The sequence below is a fragment of the Pipistrellus kuhlii genome, unplaced genomic scaffold (genome assembly GCF_014108245.1).
Source record: "Pipistrellus kuhlii isolate mPipKuh1 unplaced genomic scaffold, mPipKuh1.p scaffold_m20_p_2, whole genome shotgun sequence".
NCBI classification, from domain to species: Eukaryota; Metazoa; Chordata; class Mammalia; order Chiroptera; family Vespertilionidae; genus Pipistrellus; species Pipistrellus kuhlii.
Genome location: NW_023425515.1, coordinates 163,586,627 through 163,606,214, shown reverse-complemented (window position 1 = coordinate 163,606,214; position 19,588 = coordinate 163,586,627). Strand labels below are relative to the sequence as shown.

The 19,588-nt window shown below is 40.6% G+C and overlaps 1 protein-coding gene across 3 annotated transcripts in view; it reads left to right on the top strand.

Annotated features, from left to right (window-relative positions):
• The first annotated feature begins 417 nt into the window (after nucleotides 1–417).
• NRDC (nardilysin convertase) overlaps nucleotides 418–19,588 on the top strand; it is a 72,593-nt gene continuing 53,422 nt past the window's right edge. For 2 of the 3 annotated variants that reach the window (XM_045584593.1, XM_045584594.1), the window contains exons 1-2: nucleotides 418–945; nucleotides 16,652–16,994. In XM_045584593.1, coding sequence (XP_045440549.1) covers nucleotides 602–945; nucleotides 16,652–16,994 — 687 coding nt within the window. In that variant the 5' untranslated portion in view covers nucleotides 418–601. The remainder of the gene's footprint in view (nucleotides 946–16,651; nucleotides 16,995–19,588) is intronic. The other variant, XM_036447244.2, reaches the window with a different exon arrangement.

The following is a 19,588-nucleotide window of genomic DNA, read 5'->3' as shown; positions in this document are numbered from 1 at the left end:
GCTCCACTTCTCCACGTGCTGAATCACGGCCGAAGGCTCCGCCCCGCACTGAGGGGGCAGGGGCACACCTCGGTTTCCTCATGGGGGGGATATATTTTTCTGAGTCGCGGGTCACACTTGAGCGGCTGCCTCCTCAAGCCAACCTTCCCCATACGTCACAAATGCGGCGGGGCCGCCCGAACGCCCTTCCTCCCGTCATCCTCCGCGCCGCTCCCTCCGCCTCTTCTCCCTCGCCCCGCCCACCTGAGTTTCGAAGAGCCCTCTCCGGGTCAGCGAACCGGCCTGGGGCCCTTCGGTTCCTTTTACCCTCCGTTCCCATTGGCTGCTTACGTGCGCGTGACCGCCGTCCCGCCTCTTTATTGGGTAGGGCCGGTAGCGTCACCGGAGGGCGGGCGGGGCGCGGAGGGGTAGTCAGCGTGCGGGAGACCGCGTTGGGGGAGGGGCGCAGGCCTGGCCTCCTTGGCGGCTGCGGCAGCACCAGCGCCGGCCGCCGCCACCGCCGCCTCAGAAACGCGGAGGAGGAAAAAGCAGCTGGAGGAGGAGTAGGAGGGGGAGGTGGGCCCCGGGGAATGGGATGCCCTTCGCTCCGGCTCGGTGGTGAATGCTGAGGAGAGTCGCGATCGCCGCAGTCAGTGCCACCGGGAGGAAGTTGTGGTGTGCGGCCGGGCGGGAGCTCGCGGCGCTGTGGAGAACCGTAGCGCGGGGCCGGTGCGAAGACTCGGCGGAGGGCAGACCCTTTCCCGCGCCAACCATGCCTGGGAGGAACAAGGCGAAGTCGACCTGCAGCTGCCCCGACCTGCAGCCCGGCGGCCAGGATTCTGGCGAGAGCGGCCGGGTTGCCCGTCTAGGAGTAGATGAATCTGAGGAGCAGGGACGGAGGGGGCCTATCAATAATGCCGGAGACCCTGAGATCGTCAAGTCTCCTAGCGACCCCAAGCAATACCGGTGAGGGAGGGGTTTGGAACGGGGAGGAGAGCCGGGTGCCGGCCCCCCTCTCTCTCTCTCTCTCGCTGCCGCGGTCACTTCTTGTGTCTGTATCGCCTCAAGGAGCTGGAGGGTCGCCCTGCCCACCCCTGAATGCTTCCTTGGGGTGGAGGTGGCTGGGGCAGTTAGGGGCTTCCGTGTGGTGTCAGCCGGACAGGTGGGAAATAGTGTCATGGGTTCCTCAAGGAATCAGAATGTCAGAATGGGAATAGTGGTTCGAGTAATTTTGATGTGAAGCGAGAATGGAGATTTCTCTAAGGAAAACAGGCTGGGTGCGAAGAGTGTCTTGGTGTTATGAAGAAAGGTTGAAGAGTTGGGGTTTTTCATTTTGGAGAGGATACTTAAGGGGTATGTTATCTACTCACACGTTTTATTCGTATCTCACGTTCACGTTTATTCGTTTTATTCCTATTTCAACTAAGGTGCCCTTAGTTGAAATAGGAATAAAACGAATAGGTGGAAGTTAACTAAAAGGATAGTGTGGCTTGACGAAAAGAACTTTAGGCATCATAGTTGGTCCGTGATGAAGTGGCTTGTTTCCATGGGTTTCTCATTACTGGAATGATTGGGTTGACCTCTTCCAAGAATATATGAGTCTCAGTTGTGTGAATCTTAGACTTGTAAGGTTTTTTTTTTTTTGTCTTTTCTTTTTTTTTCTCTAGTTCTGAAATCCTCTACTTTTGCTTTATACTGCAATCTTCCAAACATCTCTTAGCTGGTGGCTGAATCCCCACCTGTATATTTCCTTCACAGGTAGCTTACTTCATAGAATGTTATGTATTTTAAAGAGAGATTGTATACAACTTCATTTTACACGTTGAAGAAATTGAGACCCAGAGAGTTTGCTTCTTGCTCAGAATTACATAGCTAAATAACAGTTGATTAAAGCCCTGCCACCAAATCCAGGGCATCATTTACTGACTTTTATAGAATTTTTACTCTTGTTGAGTCGAAAGCTGAAGAGTTTAGTCCCAGTTTGTTTATAGAGCAGGAAAGGACCTTCGAGATAATTTTTTCCACTCCACACCCATTCCCATTTGACAGATGATTGAAACAGAAATCTAGCAAAAAAGTGATTTAACCTCAAGTTTAAGACTGGCCTGTTTTGTCTTTTCACTCCATGTCTGTATTATTTTTCCCCCCAGGTTGCAGGTTAAAGAGATCTTTTATGGAGGAGCTAAATTTTATTTTTTTCATTAAAGATGTGGTTGTATTAGTAATATGTAAATGAACAAGTTGAAACATTGATAAAAGGTGTTTAGTTTTTGTCTTTCAAATTAAACATTCAGTAACAGCTTTAGTTTTTGTCTGCTTATATAAAGATACATAGTAACAGTTAATGTTTATAGAATACACACTATGTGTCAGGTACTGTGCTTTAAAAAAATTTTTTTTATCCTCCATATGTTTCTCTCTGGATTTTTGGAGAAAAAGGAAGGTGAGAAGGCGAGAGAGAAACATTATATGCACCCTGACCAGGGATCAAACCCATAACCTAGGTATGTGCCCTGACCGGAAGTCCAACAGGCAACTGGACGATGCTCCAACCAACTTTTCGGGGCTGGTGCAGGAGGTAACAACAACAACAACAACAATAACAAACACACACAAAATAAGTATTTGTCAAATAAAGTTTGCAGAAAATTAGATCATTAAATGAAGAGATACATCTAGAGCAGTTAGAACAGTATCTGAGCCCTGGCTGGGTGGCTAAATTACAATATTTACACATTTGTGTGCCCCGGTAGCAAGTTTTTTCAATATATTTCATTTTTGTAAGTTCTATTTGTCTTTCCCCTCTATTGTACTGAATATTTTATAGGGTGGTACTGTCCCTTTGAGTCTTTGAATGTGTTCTGTTATTAATAAATCAACTATATATTAAGACCTCTCCACTTGTGCACTAAATCCTATCTCCTCTTTACTGACCCCATACATCAATTATCCCATTCCGTGTTGCATCATCAGTTTCCTTCTCTTACTGGATTTTTATTACAAGCATACAGATATGCTATAATTGTTTTTATCTTCTGTGGAAAAAACATTTTACTTCACATCCCCTTTGAACTATCCCCTTCCAGCTATTCAATGTTCTTGGTTTCCTTTATAGCAAAGCTTATTAAAAGAGTTGTGTGTGCCTGGCCAGTTTTGTTCAGTGATAGTGTCATCGGCCTTCAGACCAAAGAGTCCTGGGTTTGATTCTGGTCAAGGGCATGTACCTTGGTTGGTTGCTGGCTCCTCCCTGGACTGGGCCCAGGTCGTGGTGCATACAGGAGGCAATCAGTTGATCTGTTTCTCTCACATTGATGTTTGTCTTTCCTTCTGTCTTCCACTCTCTATAAGATCAATGGAAAAATATCCTCGGGTGAGGATTAACACACACAAACACACATACAAAAGGATGCAGTTTATCATCTTCCATTGTTTCTTGAACTCAAAGTGGGCTTTGCCACTCTTGCTGTACCAAAATTGCTATTTTCAAGACCACCAATAACCTTTAAATTGGTCGGTTCTCAAGTTCTTATCTTCCTAGACCTTTTAGTATCATATGACAGAGTTTCCAACTTAAAATGCTTTTTCAATTGGCTTCCAGGTCACCACTGTACTTACCGTAGTTCTCTTTCTGCCTTATTCACAGGATCCTCCTTATCCTCTTGACATCTACATTTTAGAATGCCTATGGCTCATTCCCCAGATCTCTTCTTTTCCCTGCTTCCTTTGCTCCCTAGGTTACCTCATTACACAGGTTTCCCACCCCTATATTCTTTCTTACTATTTTATTTTTCTTCATAGAACTTATTGTCTTTGGATACAATATATATTTATTTGTTCATGAAAGCCAGGACTTTATTTTGTTCACTGGAGTACCTCAGTGCTTAGAATAGTGCCTGTCTTGCCGTCTTGTTTCCATTTCTGATGCCTTCATCCTTTTCTCCTCTGGCCTAATTATTATATTACTAGAGGCTCGGTGCACGAAATTTGTGCAGTGGGGGAAGGAGTCCCTCAGCCCGGCCTGCGTCTTCTTGCAGTCTGGAATTTCTCAGGGGATGTCCAATGGCTGGCTTAGGGCCACTTTCTACCCACCTGCTCACTGCCCGTTTGGTTTGCTGCTCTTTAGCGCTGCCACAGAGGTGGGAGAGGCTCCTGCCACTGCCCCTGTTCTTGCTAGTTGTGAACTCAGCTTGTGGCTGAGCGGTGCTCCCCCTGTGGGAGCACACTGACCACCAGGAGCAGCTCCTGCACTGAGCTTCTGCCCTCTGATGGTCATTACACATCATAGCAACCAGTCATTCTGGTCATTCTGCCATAATGGTTGCTTAGGCTTTTATTATATAGATATTTTTCAGTTTGTATTTAAAAATATATATATTTTTGTTGATTTCAGAGAGGAAGGAAGAGGGAGAGAGAGAAACATCAATGATGAGCGAGAATCATTGATGCATTGATTTGTTGCCTCTCGTACATCCCTTACTGGGGATCAAGCCCTCAATCCAGGCTTTTGCTCTGACCAGGAATCAAATCTTGACTTCTTGGTTCATAGGGTGATACTCAACCACTGAGCCACACTGGCCAGACTGAGCCACACTGGCCAGACTATTGTGTGTGTGTGCTTTTCTTGTTTTTTGTTTTCAAAGTAACTATTTCTTGCTTTTATTTTAGATAAAATTTTTTTTAAAGAAACAAAACCATACAGATATACTTGAAGCTCTTTGTATAATGCCTTCTCCCATGTCATTATCATCATTTTCCAGTGTTAACCATTATCTGAATTTGGCATCTATACAGTTTCTATATATTTCTTTATTAAATATATATTTACCTGTATACAGTATTACTGTTTTAAGACTTTATACCAATAGAAATTATATCACATCAAATGTCTTGTAACTTGTTTTTTTATTTTAACATAGCTTTTGATATTTGTTTATGCTGATAAGTGTAACACTATTTATTTGTGTTAAAAGTTGTTTAGTAGCTTGTTGTATGAAAGATTATAATTTATCTGTTTTCCGTTACTGGTCACTTACATTATTCCCAGGTTTTTGTTTGTTTGTTTTTTTGTTAATCCTCAACTGAGAATATTTTTCCATTGATTTTTAGAGAGGCTGGAAGGAGGGGGAGAGTGAGAGTGAGAGAGAGAGAGAGAGAGAGAAATATCAATGTGAGAAAGACACATTGATTGGTTGTATTCTGCATGCCCTGACCAGGGTCAGGGAGCAAGCCTTCAATTGAGGTATGTGCCTTTGACTGGAATTGAACCTAAGATACTTCATTGTGTGCCCATGCTCTATCCACTGAGCCAAACCACTAGTGCTCCCAGTTTTCTGTTATATGTTTCTTTATGATTATGCCACAATTTATCTTTCCTCTCATTGTTGGGCATTTAAGTTGTTTCCAATGCCTCAACAATCATTTTTATACACGATTCCTTGTGCACATTTGAGAGTTTATATCTATAGCCCAGTGAAAGGAATTGTGGGTTGTTGGGCTTCAATGGGCACAAGGCAGGTCTCGGCCCATCCTCCATGTCCCTGCCTGGCCCCTCCTGCTGTGGTTCCCGGTCCCCTGCCTGCCAGCAGCCCCACTCGCTGCTCTCATGTGCTGAAAGTGCCAGCCCCACTTGAACCTGTTGACAGCACTGACGGTTGGGGCTGGTACCAGCAGGGCTGGCCCCATTAGAGGTGTGAGCAGTGGCTGCTGTCCTGATCACCCTTCAGGAGCAGGGAGAGGTGGAGAAGCCCTGAGGGGCGATCGGTGCTGACAGCGGGTGCAAGCGCCAGGTGGGACTGTGGCATGCGGGAACCAAGACTTTTAAGTAGCCACCAGAGGCTGGCCCAATGACAGGAACTGGCACCCTGCCTTGGTCTGGCACCCCTGCTCACCTGCTGATGCCAGCCATGTTTTGCGCGCGCCTCCTGGTGGTTAGTGCACATCATAACGACTGGTTATTTGGTTGTTCAATTCTGCATTTGGACTATTTGCATATTAGGATTTTATATATGTAGATGTATTATTGTCATAAGAAATATCTAAACCTATAGAGAATTTTTATGAATTCATTTGAACCAAACTGATGACAATTAATCAGGAAGCAAAATTTCAACAAATTGAGAAAACTCTAGAGAATGGCAGGTTTTTTTTTGTTTGTTCCCCCTCCCCCCTTCAGAAAAAAAGGATAAGACAGATGTTTATGTGAAATCCATTTTTGATAGATTAGGGGATGGGAGAAAGTAAAGCAGGAAAATATCTCAGATTGGATAAAAAGTAAAATGGAGAGTCTTTTACATTGGTGGACACAAGATAGTTAACATTTATAGCATAGAGATGGTTTTTAGGGAACAAGATAACAAGGAGTTCTGTAGGCTCTGAGTATGGTGGGCGTGCCCTGAGGGGACTGGAAAAGGTGGCTATTCTGACATTTAAAATGTAAGTTACCTTAGATGCAGAAAGACAATATACAGACTCTCTTGAGGTAAAAATTGAGCTTTGTCAAGGAAGCTACATGCGTAGGGTGTGACTACCCACATTTAGTTAGGAATTTTTATGTTCAGACCATCTTATATGGTTACTTTTGGTCTCTAAGTTTGTAAAGATTCACCATGTAGGCCTCCCCTCAGCTTATCTGGTTTAGTATGTGGTCCCTTTTTCATTTACAGTATCTATCTCTCTATATATACATATATATATATAATAAAAACCTAAGTGACCTTTCCAACAAAATAACCATAATGACCCGTTGATCAGTCACTGTGATGCTCCCTGATCACCAGGAGGCAGATGCTTAATGCAGGAGCTGCCCCCTGGTGGTCAGTGCGCTCCCACAGCCAGCCTCCCACAGCCCCTCCCCCTGTCTGTCCAGCCTCTTCCCTCCCCTCCCAGGCCCCTGATGGGTGGGAGGGGCTGGCCAGCCAACCTCTGCGGTCCCTCCCCTCTGCTGGCTGGCCCCCCGATAGGCCTCAATCACTAGCCAGGGGACCCCACCCATGCACAAATTTGTGCATCAGGCCTTGAGTATGCCTATAAGTGAAATGATATATTTTAAACGCTCCTAGATATTGCCACTTATATATAAAACCCTAATATGCAAATAGACTGAATGGCGGAACAACTGAACAAACGGTTGCTATGATGTGAGTTGACCACCAGGGGTGTGTGCAGAACATGGCGGGCTTCAGCAACTGGCAGCAGAGCACAGAACATGGTGGGTGGCAGCCGCAGCAGGAGGATGGACCAGATGACTGGGGCACCAGTCGCTGTAATCAGGGCGAGCCTCTGGTGGTTACTGAAAATTCTTTGCTCCTGTACTCCATGGACCTGCCTGGTGCTCACACCTGCTGCCGGCACCATCCCCTTTTGCACCCACTGCCAACACCCAACACTAGCCCCGATTGTCCCTCAGCTTCTCTACCTCCCCCTGTTCCTGAGGAATGATTGGGTTCAGCAGCTGCCTCTCACCCCTGCTGCCGGTGATGGCCCCACTCACACCCACTGCCAGTTCCAGTCCTGTTTGCGCCCAATGCTGGCATCAGTCTCACACCCACTGTCGGCGCCTGGCACCAGTCCCAATCGCTCAGCACCCTCAGCAGGTGCGAGTGGCAGCTGCTGGCCTTGATTGCCCCTGAGGGCTTCTCCACCTCCCCCTGCTCCTGAGGGGCAATCAGAGCAGCAGCAGCTTCGGCTTGCACCCCCTGCTGGCACCAGCCCCAATCGCTCTGCCATCAGCGGGTACAAGCTGGGCTGGTGCCATCAGTGCATGGGAGTAGCAGCAGCAGGAGCAGGCTGCCAGCAGAAAGGACTGGGGACTGGGGGCTGTGGTGGGAGTGGCCAGGCTGGGTACAGAGGATGTGTTGAGACCTGCCCCTGTGGTCACCACAGCCTCGTGGCCCACAGTTCCTTTCAAGGTGCATGAATTTGTGTACTAAGCCCATAGTATTTATAGTCAGTCATACTAGTTTACATTTATACCAATAGAGTATGAGAGCTTCTGCTTCTATACATTCCTCCTGACTCTTAATGTTAGATTAAAAAGAAATTATTGAGAATCTGATCTGTGGGAAATATTTTCTCTTAAAAAATATTTTATTTGTAGTTCCTTAATTACTAGCATTATTTTATGTTTCCTGAACATTTGGATTTTTCCTTCTATCAACGGCCCATTTTTTTTTTATTGGGTTGTGTCTTTTCCTTTTTTAAATTGACTTGTAAGAATTCTTTACATATTTTAAACACTAATTGTTTGTTATACAAATTGCAAATATATTTCCTAAGATAATAGCTTACCTTTACCTTTTGTTTAGAAAGTTAAAATTTGCCCTTGCCCATTTGCTCAGTGGTTAAGAGTGTCAGCTCACACATCAAAGGGCCTGGAGTTTGATTCCTGATCAAGGGCTAGTACCTGGGTTGTAGGATCCATCCACACCTTCTTGTATATCTCTCAAATAGAAGTTTCTCTTTCCCCCTCTCCCTCACTTCCTTCCACTCTCTCTGGAAATCAGTGGAAAAAATATCCTCAGGTGAGTGATGATTAACCAAGACAAAAAAAAGGAAAGTCTTAAAATTTAATCAGACTAACTCATATTTTTTATTTATGGTTTGTATTTTTTTCATATTATTGTCTTCTAAAAGTTTTGCAGTTTTGCTTTTTACATTTAAGTAAGGATCTAATTTTATTACTGATTTTTAAAAATATGGATAACCAGCTAACGCCACTCAGTGGTTAGAGCGGTGGCCTGAGTACCAAAGGGTCATGAGTTCAGTTTCTGGTCAAGGACACATACCTGGGTTGTAGGTTTGATCCCCTGCCTTGTTAAGACTAGTGTGGGAGGCAGTCAATCAGTGTGTGTCTCACATTGACGTTTCTTTCTCCCTTGCTAAAAATCAATGGGGGGGGGGGGAAAAATATATATATATATATATATATATATTTATTTATTTATTTTTGGACTACCAATTGTCCAAGTACATGTTTTAAAAATAATGTATCCCAGAGGTTATCAAATGTTTTCTGTAAAGGGCTAGATAACAAATATTTTGGGCTTTGTCAAGAGGAAAAATTGGCCGAAACGGTTTGGCTCAGCGGTAGAGCATCGGTCTGCGGACTGAGAGGTCCCACGTTCAATTCTAGTCAAGGGCATGTATGTTGGTTGCGGGCACATCCCCGGTAGGGGGTATGCAAGAGGCAGCTGGTCGATATTTCTCTCTCATCGACATTTCTAGCTCTCTATCTCTCTCCCTTCCTCTCTGTAAAAAAATCAATAAAATATATATTAAAAAAAAAAAGAGGAAAAATTGAGGCTATTTTAGAGGTACCGGTACTTATATAACAAGAAAGAAAAAAATTCTGCAAAAAAATTTTTAAAAAATATTTTTTATTGACTTTTTACAGAGAGGAAGGGAGAGAGGGATGGAGAGCTAGAAACATCGATGATGAGAGAGAATCATTGATCAGCCGCCTCCTGCACACCCCTACCAGGGATGTGCCCACAACCAACGTACATGTCCTTGACCAGAATCGAACCCGGGATCTTTCAGTCCTCAGGCCAACGCTCTATCCACTGAGCCAAACTGGTTTCGGCTCTGCAAATTTTTAATAAAATTTTTTTTACTAAGTTTAAATGATAATAGTAATTTTCTTTTTGCAATACAGGTCTGCTAGTGACAAGAATGAAATTCTATTGGGAATATAGTTTGCTTTTTGAGGGGGGTCAAAGTTAATGTTCTCTGTCATCAAGTGATTGCAAACATCCGCCTCATAATGATTTATAATACAATTTTACATACTTCATCTTTGAAAATGTGCTTTCACACTGACAGGTGCTGCCAGATATCAATCCATGAGCATATGCTTTTACTTGATCATATTTATCACTTAAAAAGCATTTATAAAATTCTATTAGATTCTTTCCTGATATTTTTGCCTTTTAGCATGTCATATTACATTGTAAATTAAGGACTTCTGATTGAAAATTAGGTGGAAGCTCCTCAGTAGCACAGTTAAAAGAGCTTCCACCAAGGTCTGAAAAACACTATTGGAACTATAGTTTGCTTGGAAAACATTGCTACAAATTTGTGTGCAAATGGAGATACGATTTTTTTTGTTTTAACTTTTGACAGCACAGGAGTATGTGTATAAAGCAGCTTACCAATACTTGTGATTCAGATAACATTAGTTGTTGAAATGACTTTACCATAAGTTAAGTTTGCTTTAGTAGAAGTACTGTTTTGCAATGTGGGTTGAACATATCAAGTCTGCAGCAGGAGCTAATTTCCAAAGCCATTTGAGGTTTGATAATACTGGTTGAAAATTTTCAATCTTGGCTCAAAACATTGCAATAAAATGTTCCCATTGCTAAACTATCAAACTACTCCACAGTAAGGGCAATTCAAGAAATTCTGTTTATTTCTGATAAAATTTCACAGAACTAGTGATTGTAAAGACTATAAGAGCGAATAGCACCACTGGTTCACTATGACATGATAGATTTATGTATTTTTTGCAAAGTACTGTTGATGAATAAGACAATAAATAATCATAGGCTTTGAACACCACTGGTTAACTATGACATGATAGATTCATATATTTTTTGCAAAGTATTGCTGATGAATAAGACAATAAATAATCATAGGCTTTGAAACACCTCACCAAAGATAAATTTGTCCAACTAAATCGTCTGCTCCATACATGTTTTTATCAACATAAATGTGGTAACATTTTAGATTGCATTGTATTCTTGTTTTCTCAACCTCTTTGAAAATGATCTTGTCTCTAGTTCTTCCATGAAGAATATTCATAGAGGCCCTAGCCTGTGTTGCTCAGTGGTTAGAGCATCGGCCTGTGGACTGATGGGTGGCAGGTTCAATTCCAGACAAGGGCACGGACTTCGGACATCGGTTGCAACCTCGATCTGCTGACCTGGGGCGAGTGTGGGAGGCAACCAGTGGAAAAAAAAAATCCTTGGGTGAGGATTAACCACAAGAACAACATATAAGAACATTCATAGAGGCTAATTCCTCAGTTGCTTCAAACTTGACACTGATCCCTGAAATAAACAACTCAGCATTATTGGTAACATGAAGACAAAAATCTTGAAATGATATGCTTTGTTTTAAACAGTATTTCTACTATGTCAACTCTTTTTGCAATAGTTCTCACCCCGAGTCTGATAGTCTTAAGCAAGTTTATTTTCTGTGGATAAATTTCTTCAGCTGCTACAAATCGAACTCACCCATTGGTTAACTCACTTGCTTGGCTAACAAATGAGCCACTTAGAAACTTAATTTTGTTCTGGTTTCATTTTTAACTTTTGTTAAATTTTACTGAGATTTTATTTGAAATTTTCTAATTTTTCTGATTGTTGCAATCCTTTGAGTTGGGAATATTGTGATGAATGCTTAGTCTTGCCAAATGAACTCAGAGGTTGCTAGAAATAAATGGTAGAGTGTTGGAATTTGCAAACGGGAAACAAACACAGCTAGGCAAAAGCCCAGAAATGTTCCAAAGAAGAAAGGAAGGTTAAAAGTTCTTATAGTAAAATGTACAGTCTTGAGAATTATCAGTTCTGCTAAGTTCTTAGCCCTACAATTGGTCCAGAATGGTTATCAGTCAGATGTCAGGCAATCAGGATGGTGCATGCTTGGTGGCCCAGAGGTGGGTGTCAGGAGGTCTGGTCACATCCCAGTGATTGGGTAAGGGATGTCAGGTGGATATATACATGAGTCATTCAGGGGGTAACCATGTGGCAATTAGAGGGTTATCTGAAAAAATATGTAGATAGATTCAGGACTGGAAATTTAAAGGGTGGAGTCTTTCATCATGCCTCAACCTTCATAATGTTAATAATTTTAGCAGTTTGGTTAAAATAACCCCCAAGGTGGTCTCGGTACTTGAACTTGGATATAAATACATAAACTCTTAACTGGTAATTTTAGTGACTGAAAGTAGATTCACAAAAGTTTGTGGGGTTTTGTTTTTTTGTTTTAATATATTTTTATTTCATAGAGAAAGGGAGAGGGAGAGAGAGATAGAAACATCAATGATGAGAGAATCATTGATTGGCTGCCTTCTGCATGTCCCCTACTGGGGATCAAACTCACAGCCTGGGCATGTGCCCTTAACTGGAATTGAACCCAGGACCCGACAGTCCGCAGGCTGACACTCTATCCACTAAGCCAAACCAGCTCTAAAGTAAAAGTTGGTTTCTTAAATAACAAAAATGAGTGGATAGCTACTTTATTATAAAGAAAATAATTCTGTATTTTTGAGTTTTGAAAATGGTTTGAAAAACTGACTTCAGCTTTCATTTTCAGTACAGGAGTAGTGGGATAATGAAGCCAAGTAAAGGAAGACAGGTTAAATAAGTTAGAAAAGAGGTTTGGTTTCTTTCTTTCTTTTTTTTTAGAGAAAGATTGACATCTTAGAATAATCTCACCTTTCCAAAAATTATTATATATATGTATAAATGTTTGAGACCACATGATTTGGGGAAAAATAACAAGTTGTATAATTACAAAGTTAGCCCCTCAGGTATGCTCTTTAAAAAAAAAAAATATTGTTGAAAGTAGTATATATGTCTCCCCTTTTCTCCCATAGAGCCCCCATTGCCCGCCTCTATCACCCATTCCAGGCTTCCACCATCCTATTGTCTGTGTCTGTGGGTTATGTATATATGCATACAAGTTCTTTGGTTGTTCTCTTCAAGTATGCTCTTTTGGAAGGTGACCAGTGTCCTGCTTTTGGCGGGACAGTCCCGATTTTTAACAATTTGTCCCATGTCCCGCGGCGTTTTAAAAAAATCCCGATTTTTGGAAAGATTCTTTTAAATATTTTGGACTTTTTAAAAACGCTGCAGGACACGGGACAAATTGTTAAAAATCGAGACGTCTGGTCACCTTATCTTTTGACCTAAAATGATTGAGCACTATGCATTAGACCTAGAAATAGCCATTTAAGGCTAGAACCCAAGTTGCTTATTTTCTCTCTGTAATGAAAATGAAATCTTGAATTATGCGATAGTGTGGCTATAGGATAATTTATTGCATATTTTCCTACCTGTGGACATTTGGGTTGATTTATAATATTTCTCTTTTATGAATGTTTCCTGTTAGTCTTTTGTGTGCATTTTGATTTTTTATTTTGTTTATGATGTTTTGTTTTAAAGAAGTTTTAAATTAGAATGTAGCAAAATCTTTCTATTTTTTTTTCCTTTATAGCTTCTGGATTTTGTGTCTTGTTTAGCACAGATTTTCTTATTCCAGTATTATTACTATTGTTTCTTAAATACTTTTAGAACACTTTTTCCTTTTAACTCTATAATCTACCTGGGATTTATTTATGTGTTGAGTGTAAGGTAGAGATAGATGGCTAGTTTTTCTCCCTAAGTGAATTGTCTTTTGTTTCAGCATCATTTATTAAATTATAATAAAATGTTGAAATAGTATTATAAACATTTCTCCCTTTCTAGAACCTGTTCTTTTTCATCTGGAGGTGTTCCTGTACCATAGACCGTTTAATTTCAATTGCTTTAAAAGACTTTTTATAATTGTTAAGGCAGTTCCCCCTCATTGTTGTCCCCTTTCAGAATTTCTTGGTCCCTGGCTTGGTGTAGCTCAGTTGATTAGAGTGTTGTTCTGTCCCGTACACTGGAAGGTGGTAGGTTTGACTCCCAGTCAGATCACACGCCCAGGTTGTGGGTTCATCCCTGGTCGGAGGACATGTGGGAGGGTCCCTCAGCTCAGCCTATGCCCTCTCCCAGTCCGGAAGCCCTTGGGGGTTGTCCAACTGCTGTGGAGGCAGGAGAGGCTCCGGCCACTGCTGCTGTACTCGCCTGCCATGAGCCTGGGGGAAGCTGAGCAGTGCTCCCCTGTGGGAGATTACTGACCACCAGGGGGCAGCTCCTGCATTGAGCGTCTGCCACCTATAGGCTTAAGCCCCGGGGGGTGTGGGTGTGGGTGTGGGGATTGGGCCTAAGCTGACAGACATCTCTCTGGCATCCTGGAGCCCTTGGGAAATGTCAACTAATGGCTTAGCACTGCTACGGAGGTGTGAGAGGCTCCTGCTACTGCTGCTGCACTGGCCAGCCATGAGCTAGCTTCTGGCTGAGCAGTGCTCCCCCTGTGGAAGTGCACTGACCACCAGGGGGCATCTCCTGCATTGGTGGTTAGTGCACGTCATAACAACTGGTCGTGTCACATATTAGCCTTTTATTATATAGGATTACTGTTACATTTGGTTTGTGTCGTATTTCATTTGCTATACCTTTATATACATTTAATGTATACACGTGTATTCATAACATTTATCTTTATGAAGCTAGGTATTAGATTTTAGTTGATATTTTGTTTCACTTAGTTTTAAGTATTATACCTATCATATATAAGGACCTCTTTAGGCAATAACATTTTTTGTTCATTCAACAAATGTTTCTTAAATGTTTCTCAAGTACCAAGCATTGTCTTAGGTGCTTGTGAAGGAAAAGAAAAGCCCTGCCCTTTGAGCTGATATTCTAAAGGCCCACACAGGAACAAGAAAAAAGTCAGGTGATAATATATGGTGTGAAAATGTTAAAGCAATATAAAAGAGGATAGAGATGGACTGGGTTGCTATCTTAGATACTATGATTAGAAAAGGCATTTCTGAAAAGTGGCATTTCAGCAAAGATTTGAAAGAGATGGAGCAGCCATGCAAGTACTCATCTGGAGCAAGGGCTGAGGGAATAGCAATCACGAAGGCCCTTTTTGGAATGTTAAAAAACAACAACAATAAAGTTATTTGGTCAGAACAACAACAAAAAGTGAATAAAGAGGGGTGGGAAAAGATGTATAGGTAGTAGGGGAACATTGTATGGAGCCTTAGGGCTGTAATAACACTGGGTGACTTAAACAACAGAAATTGTTTTTGTTTTTTTTACATTTCTGGAGGCTAGAAATTAAGGTCAAGGTGTCAGGTTTGGTTTCTTCTGAGGTCTCTCTGTGGCTTACAGAGATGGCCACCTTCATGCTGTGTCCTCACATGGTCTTGCATGTGTGTGTGGACAGGTCCTATGTCTATGGATCTAAATTTCTTCTTATAAAAACAGATTAGATTAGGGCCACTATAATAGCCTTATTGTTATTTTAATAATCTCTGTAAAGGCCCTATTTTTAAATGCAGTCACATTCTGAGGTATTAGAGGTTAGGATTTCCATAAAAGACTTTTGGGGAAACAGTAGCCTATCACAGACTTCATCTGCTTGCTTCAGGCTGCTGAGGATAGATTTGAGGTATGAGTTTTGGGTGGGGGGGTGAGGAGTAAGCTGGAGTATTGAGGTTATTTAAATGCGATTTTTGATATGGAAAGGAGATAGATAAATCCATGTATTTAGTCTTCTATCTTAATCAAGTCTTTTCTTTGTACCTTAGTATTTTCAGTTTCTTGCTTTCTTTCTTTTTTTTTTTTTTTTTTTAATCAGCAAGGCTCAAAGTGTGCCTTGTCACAGAGGCCTTCCCTGATTGTATTGTACTGGCTTAATTATATTACATGGTATTGGACAGTGAGTACCTGATGGTGAGGAATGTGGTTTTATTCTTTTTTGCCTTTACTATAGCATGGTATCTAATACATTAAAAGCTGCTAAGCAGCCTGGCCAATGTGGCTCAGTGGTTGAGCATCAACCTATTAACCAGGATGTCATGATTGGCTTCCAGGTTGGGGCACATGCAGTTGGGGGCTCAATTCCCAGTAGGGACATGCAGGAGGCTGCCGATTGATGATTCTCACTCATCATTGATGTTTCTCTCTCTCTCCCCCTCTTCCTTCTTCTCTGACATCAATAAAAATATATTTTTTAAAAGCTGCTAAGTAAATGCTTATTGAATAACACGAAAAAATGAGTATAAATAGAAGTTTGTAGTAGGCACCCATCATCAAACTGGCATAGCAGTTTTACTAAAATAGATAATCATCTCTCTGCAGGGTTATCACTCTGTGGGATTTAGTTTTCTTAGAGCTATATTCAATTTTTAGTCCATAAAAGCAGCTTTGGTGACTGGTATAAAATATCAGATACATTGTATCAAAGGGAACCAACAGAGTTTAAATATATGAGATTTTGCTCTAATGTTTAAGCTTACATGACTGCTCCGTACATTGGGGGATATGTTTCTCCTAAGTCTTCTGGTATGGTAGAATGTTTATTAAATACTCACAAACTGAAAGAATAGTAAGGTAGTCTGAGTGGGGGCTTTAACTTTTAAAATTTTAACTTCTAAGATTTGGTTTTTGAATAACTATATTTTCATAGTTTAAAATTTAAAAATAGAAATGGTAATATAAAATGTACACTGTATATAGAGGTGGGCAAAAGTAGGCTTATAGTCATTTATTTGGAAAATAATATAATAATAAATAATAATACAATAATAAACTTGCATACTTACAACTGTAAACCTACTTTTGCCCACCACTGTGTAAAAAATACAATGTAGTGTCTGTCATCCTTTCTTTCCAACTACTCAGAAACTGATAAGCTTTTTTGAGGTTCCCTCCCAGAACAACCACTTTGATTAGTTTAATTTAAAATGGTGTTTCTATGTGTACTTGAATTTTTGACAATTTTTGCTAAGCTGATCACTTGTATTGGTGTATTCTAATGACTTTCTGACTCAAATGTGTTTTTTGTTTTGTTTTAGATACATCAAATTACGAAATGGCTTACAGGCACTTTTGATTTCAGACCTAAGTAATACGGAAGGTAAAACAGGAGATGCAACAGATGATGAAGATGAAGATGAAGAGGAAGATGATGATGAAGATGATGATGAAGAAGAAGATGATGATGACGATGATGATGATGATGATGAAGATGAAGATTCTGGAGCTGAAATAGAAGACGATGATGAAGAGGGCTTTGATGATGAAAATGAGTTTGATAATGTTGATGAGCATGATAACAATGACCTTGATGCTGAAGTTAATGAAATGGAAGAATTAGAAGAGAGGGCAGAAGCCAGAAAGAAAACTACTGAAAAACAGGTGATTCATGTCTATTATATCTTTTTTTAATTTGGAAATTCTTTGGGATAAGTTCTGAACTTATGTTTTATTTCTTAATGGCAAAAATGAAGTCTGTATCTTTTGATCCTCAGCAAAGGTCTATTTTGCATAAAGATTACATTTATAAACATCTTGCTCTGATTATAAAAGTGACAAATGTTTTACAGAAACATGGAAAGTAAAGACAGACAAAATATAGCTCTGGCCAGTGTGGCTCAGTTGATTCCAGTCAGAGCACATATCCAGGTTGCTGTTTGATCCATACCCAGGTTTTGGTTCAGTCCCTGGTCAGTCAGGGTGTGTGAGACGTATCTGATGGATGGTTCTCTCTCTCACTGATGTTTCTCTCCCTCCTTTTTCTCTAAAAAAAAAGATAAACAAAAATTAATAAAAATATTTTAAAAAATAACCATAATTTGCAGAGGTAATCACTGGTAATATTTCAATATATGTGTACTTATGCACATTATATATTTTCAAACAAATGCTGAGAGGAGTGGATCTGCATAATTTTTAGCCTTTGATAGAGGAGTAAGAAAGAGTATTATCTTTGGAGAGACTGGAAAAAGAAAAAAAACAGGGATAGTATAGTTCTAAGAGTCCTCATATGGGTAATTGAACATGATTTCTCTCCTTTTATGGGAAAGCACCAAAAGTCTGGATAACTTACAAGTAAATTGGAAGAATTGAAATAGAAACGAGGAGTTGATCTTAGTGTGAATAAATAAAGAGGATTAATAGGGAGAATTTCCATCTTTGGAAACTTTTTAAAAATGCCTCGTTTTTGCAGTAGGAAGTACTTCTATTAATGGGTCATATTTTGTATGCATTAAAATGGAATTGGTCAAATGTTTGTTAAATCTAGTTTTTTAAATATTGATAATACTTTTAACATGGTATAGTCCATATACAAACAAATTAAAGTTCAGGTTACTAAGACTAAAATCTAGATGCCATTAGATTGTAAAATGGTCATTCCTCAAAAGATGTGAAGGCATGAGGTACAAGTAGTAGATAGATTTTAAATAAATCCTTTGATAGTCATTCTTCTGTAAAAATTATTTTTTAAAGAAGATTGTGTGCCAAAACCGGTTTGGCTCAGTGGATAGAGCGTCAGCCTGTGGACTGAAAGGTCCCAGGTCCGATTCTGGTCAAGGGCATGTACCTTGGTTGCGGGCACACCCCCAGTGGGGGGTGTGCAGGAGGCTGCTGATTGATGTTTCTATCCCTCTCCCTTTCTCTCTGTAAAAAAATCAATAAAATAAATTAAAAAAGAAGAAGAAGAAGATTGTGTCAGTTCTTTGTGTCAGTTCTTTCACTCAGTTGTGAAGGGATTGAATCTTATTTGCTCCTTGCTATTCATATTATGAGTGATGGCTATTTTGGGATGGCATGATAGGCCAAATGGCTTTAGCTTGGAAAACCAAAATACTGGGGGGAAAAATGCATATATATGCCACTTGATAGTCTCTACTAAGGGCTTTATAAATAAACTAGAGGCCTGATGCACGAAATTCATGCACAAGGGAGGGTGTGTCCCTCAGCCCAGTCTTCACTCTCTCCAATCTGGGACATCCCTCTCACAATCCAGGACTGCTGGCTCCCAACTGCTCACCTGCCTGCCTGCCTGCCTGCCTGCCTGCCTGATTGCCCCTAACCACTTCTGCCTGCCAGTCAATTTTACTGTCAAGACATAGTAAAACTCACATCACCAGTGGGGAGTGTGCAGGAGGCGACTGATTGATGTTTCTCTCTCATCAATGTTTCTAACTCTCTGTCCCTCTCTCTTCCTCTCTGTAAAAAAATCAATAAAATATATTTAGGAAAAAAAAAAGACATAGTAAAATGCCTTAGATTTATACAGTAATGGTGAATCCCTTTGACAGAAGAGGATGTATATGCAGTGTTTTTGGTATTCCTTTTTATTTTGCTTCTGTCAATCAAATTCAAAATGTTTAACTTCTAGAAGCAGCAAGGTTAGATTCTAATGATCATTTAAAAAATGGTTTAGATATTGCCTTTATTTTCTTAGAACTCAGTATGGTTCATTCCTTCATAAAATATTGATAGTTAATTTTCTGGGTGATATTAAAAAAGAATGGAGGAGCCTAATATAGTTTGAAGAAGAGATCAAATAGTTTTGATTCAGATATAGTGGGTGCATCAGTGAAAGGAAAGATCTCATGATTGTAATAATGGAAAATGGAGTGGATCTGCATAATTTTTAGCCTTGGAAAGAGGCGTAAGAAAGAGTGTTATCCTTGGAGAGACTGGAAAAAGAAAAAGAGCAGGGATAGTAGAGTTCTAAGAGTCCTCATATGGGTAATTGAACGTGATTTCTCTCCTTTTATGAGAAAGCACCAAAAGACCTACTTTTCTGGGTCAGTGTTTTTGTCCCCTTACATTTTCCTCCTCCCAAAAGGAAGTTGTTCTTGATTTTTAAGATGAAGGTTTGAGAAAGTTAACAAGATTGAAATTTAAGTATATTATGTACTGAATTATGGTTTGTTCAGGGCTTTCTTTAGTGAATTCTCAAGTATGAATTTCTGAAGTATGAATTTCTTGGGAAGTTA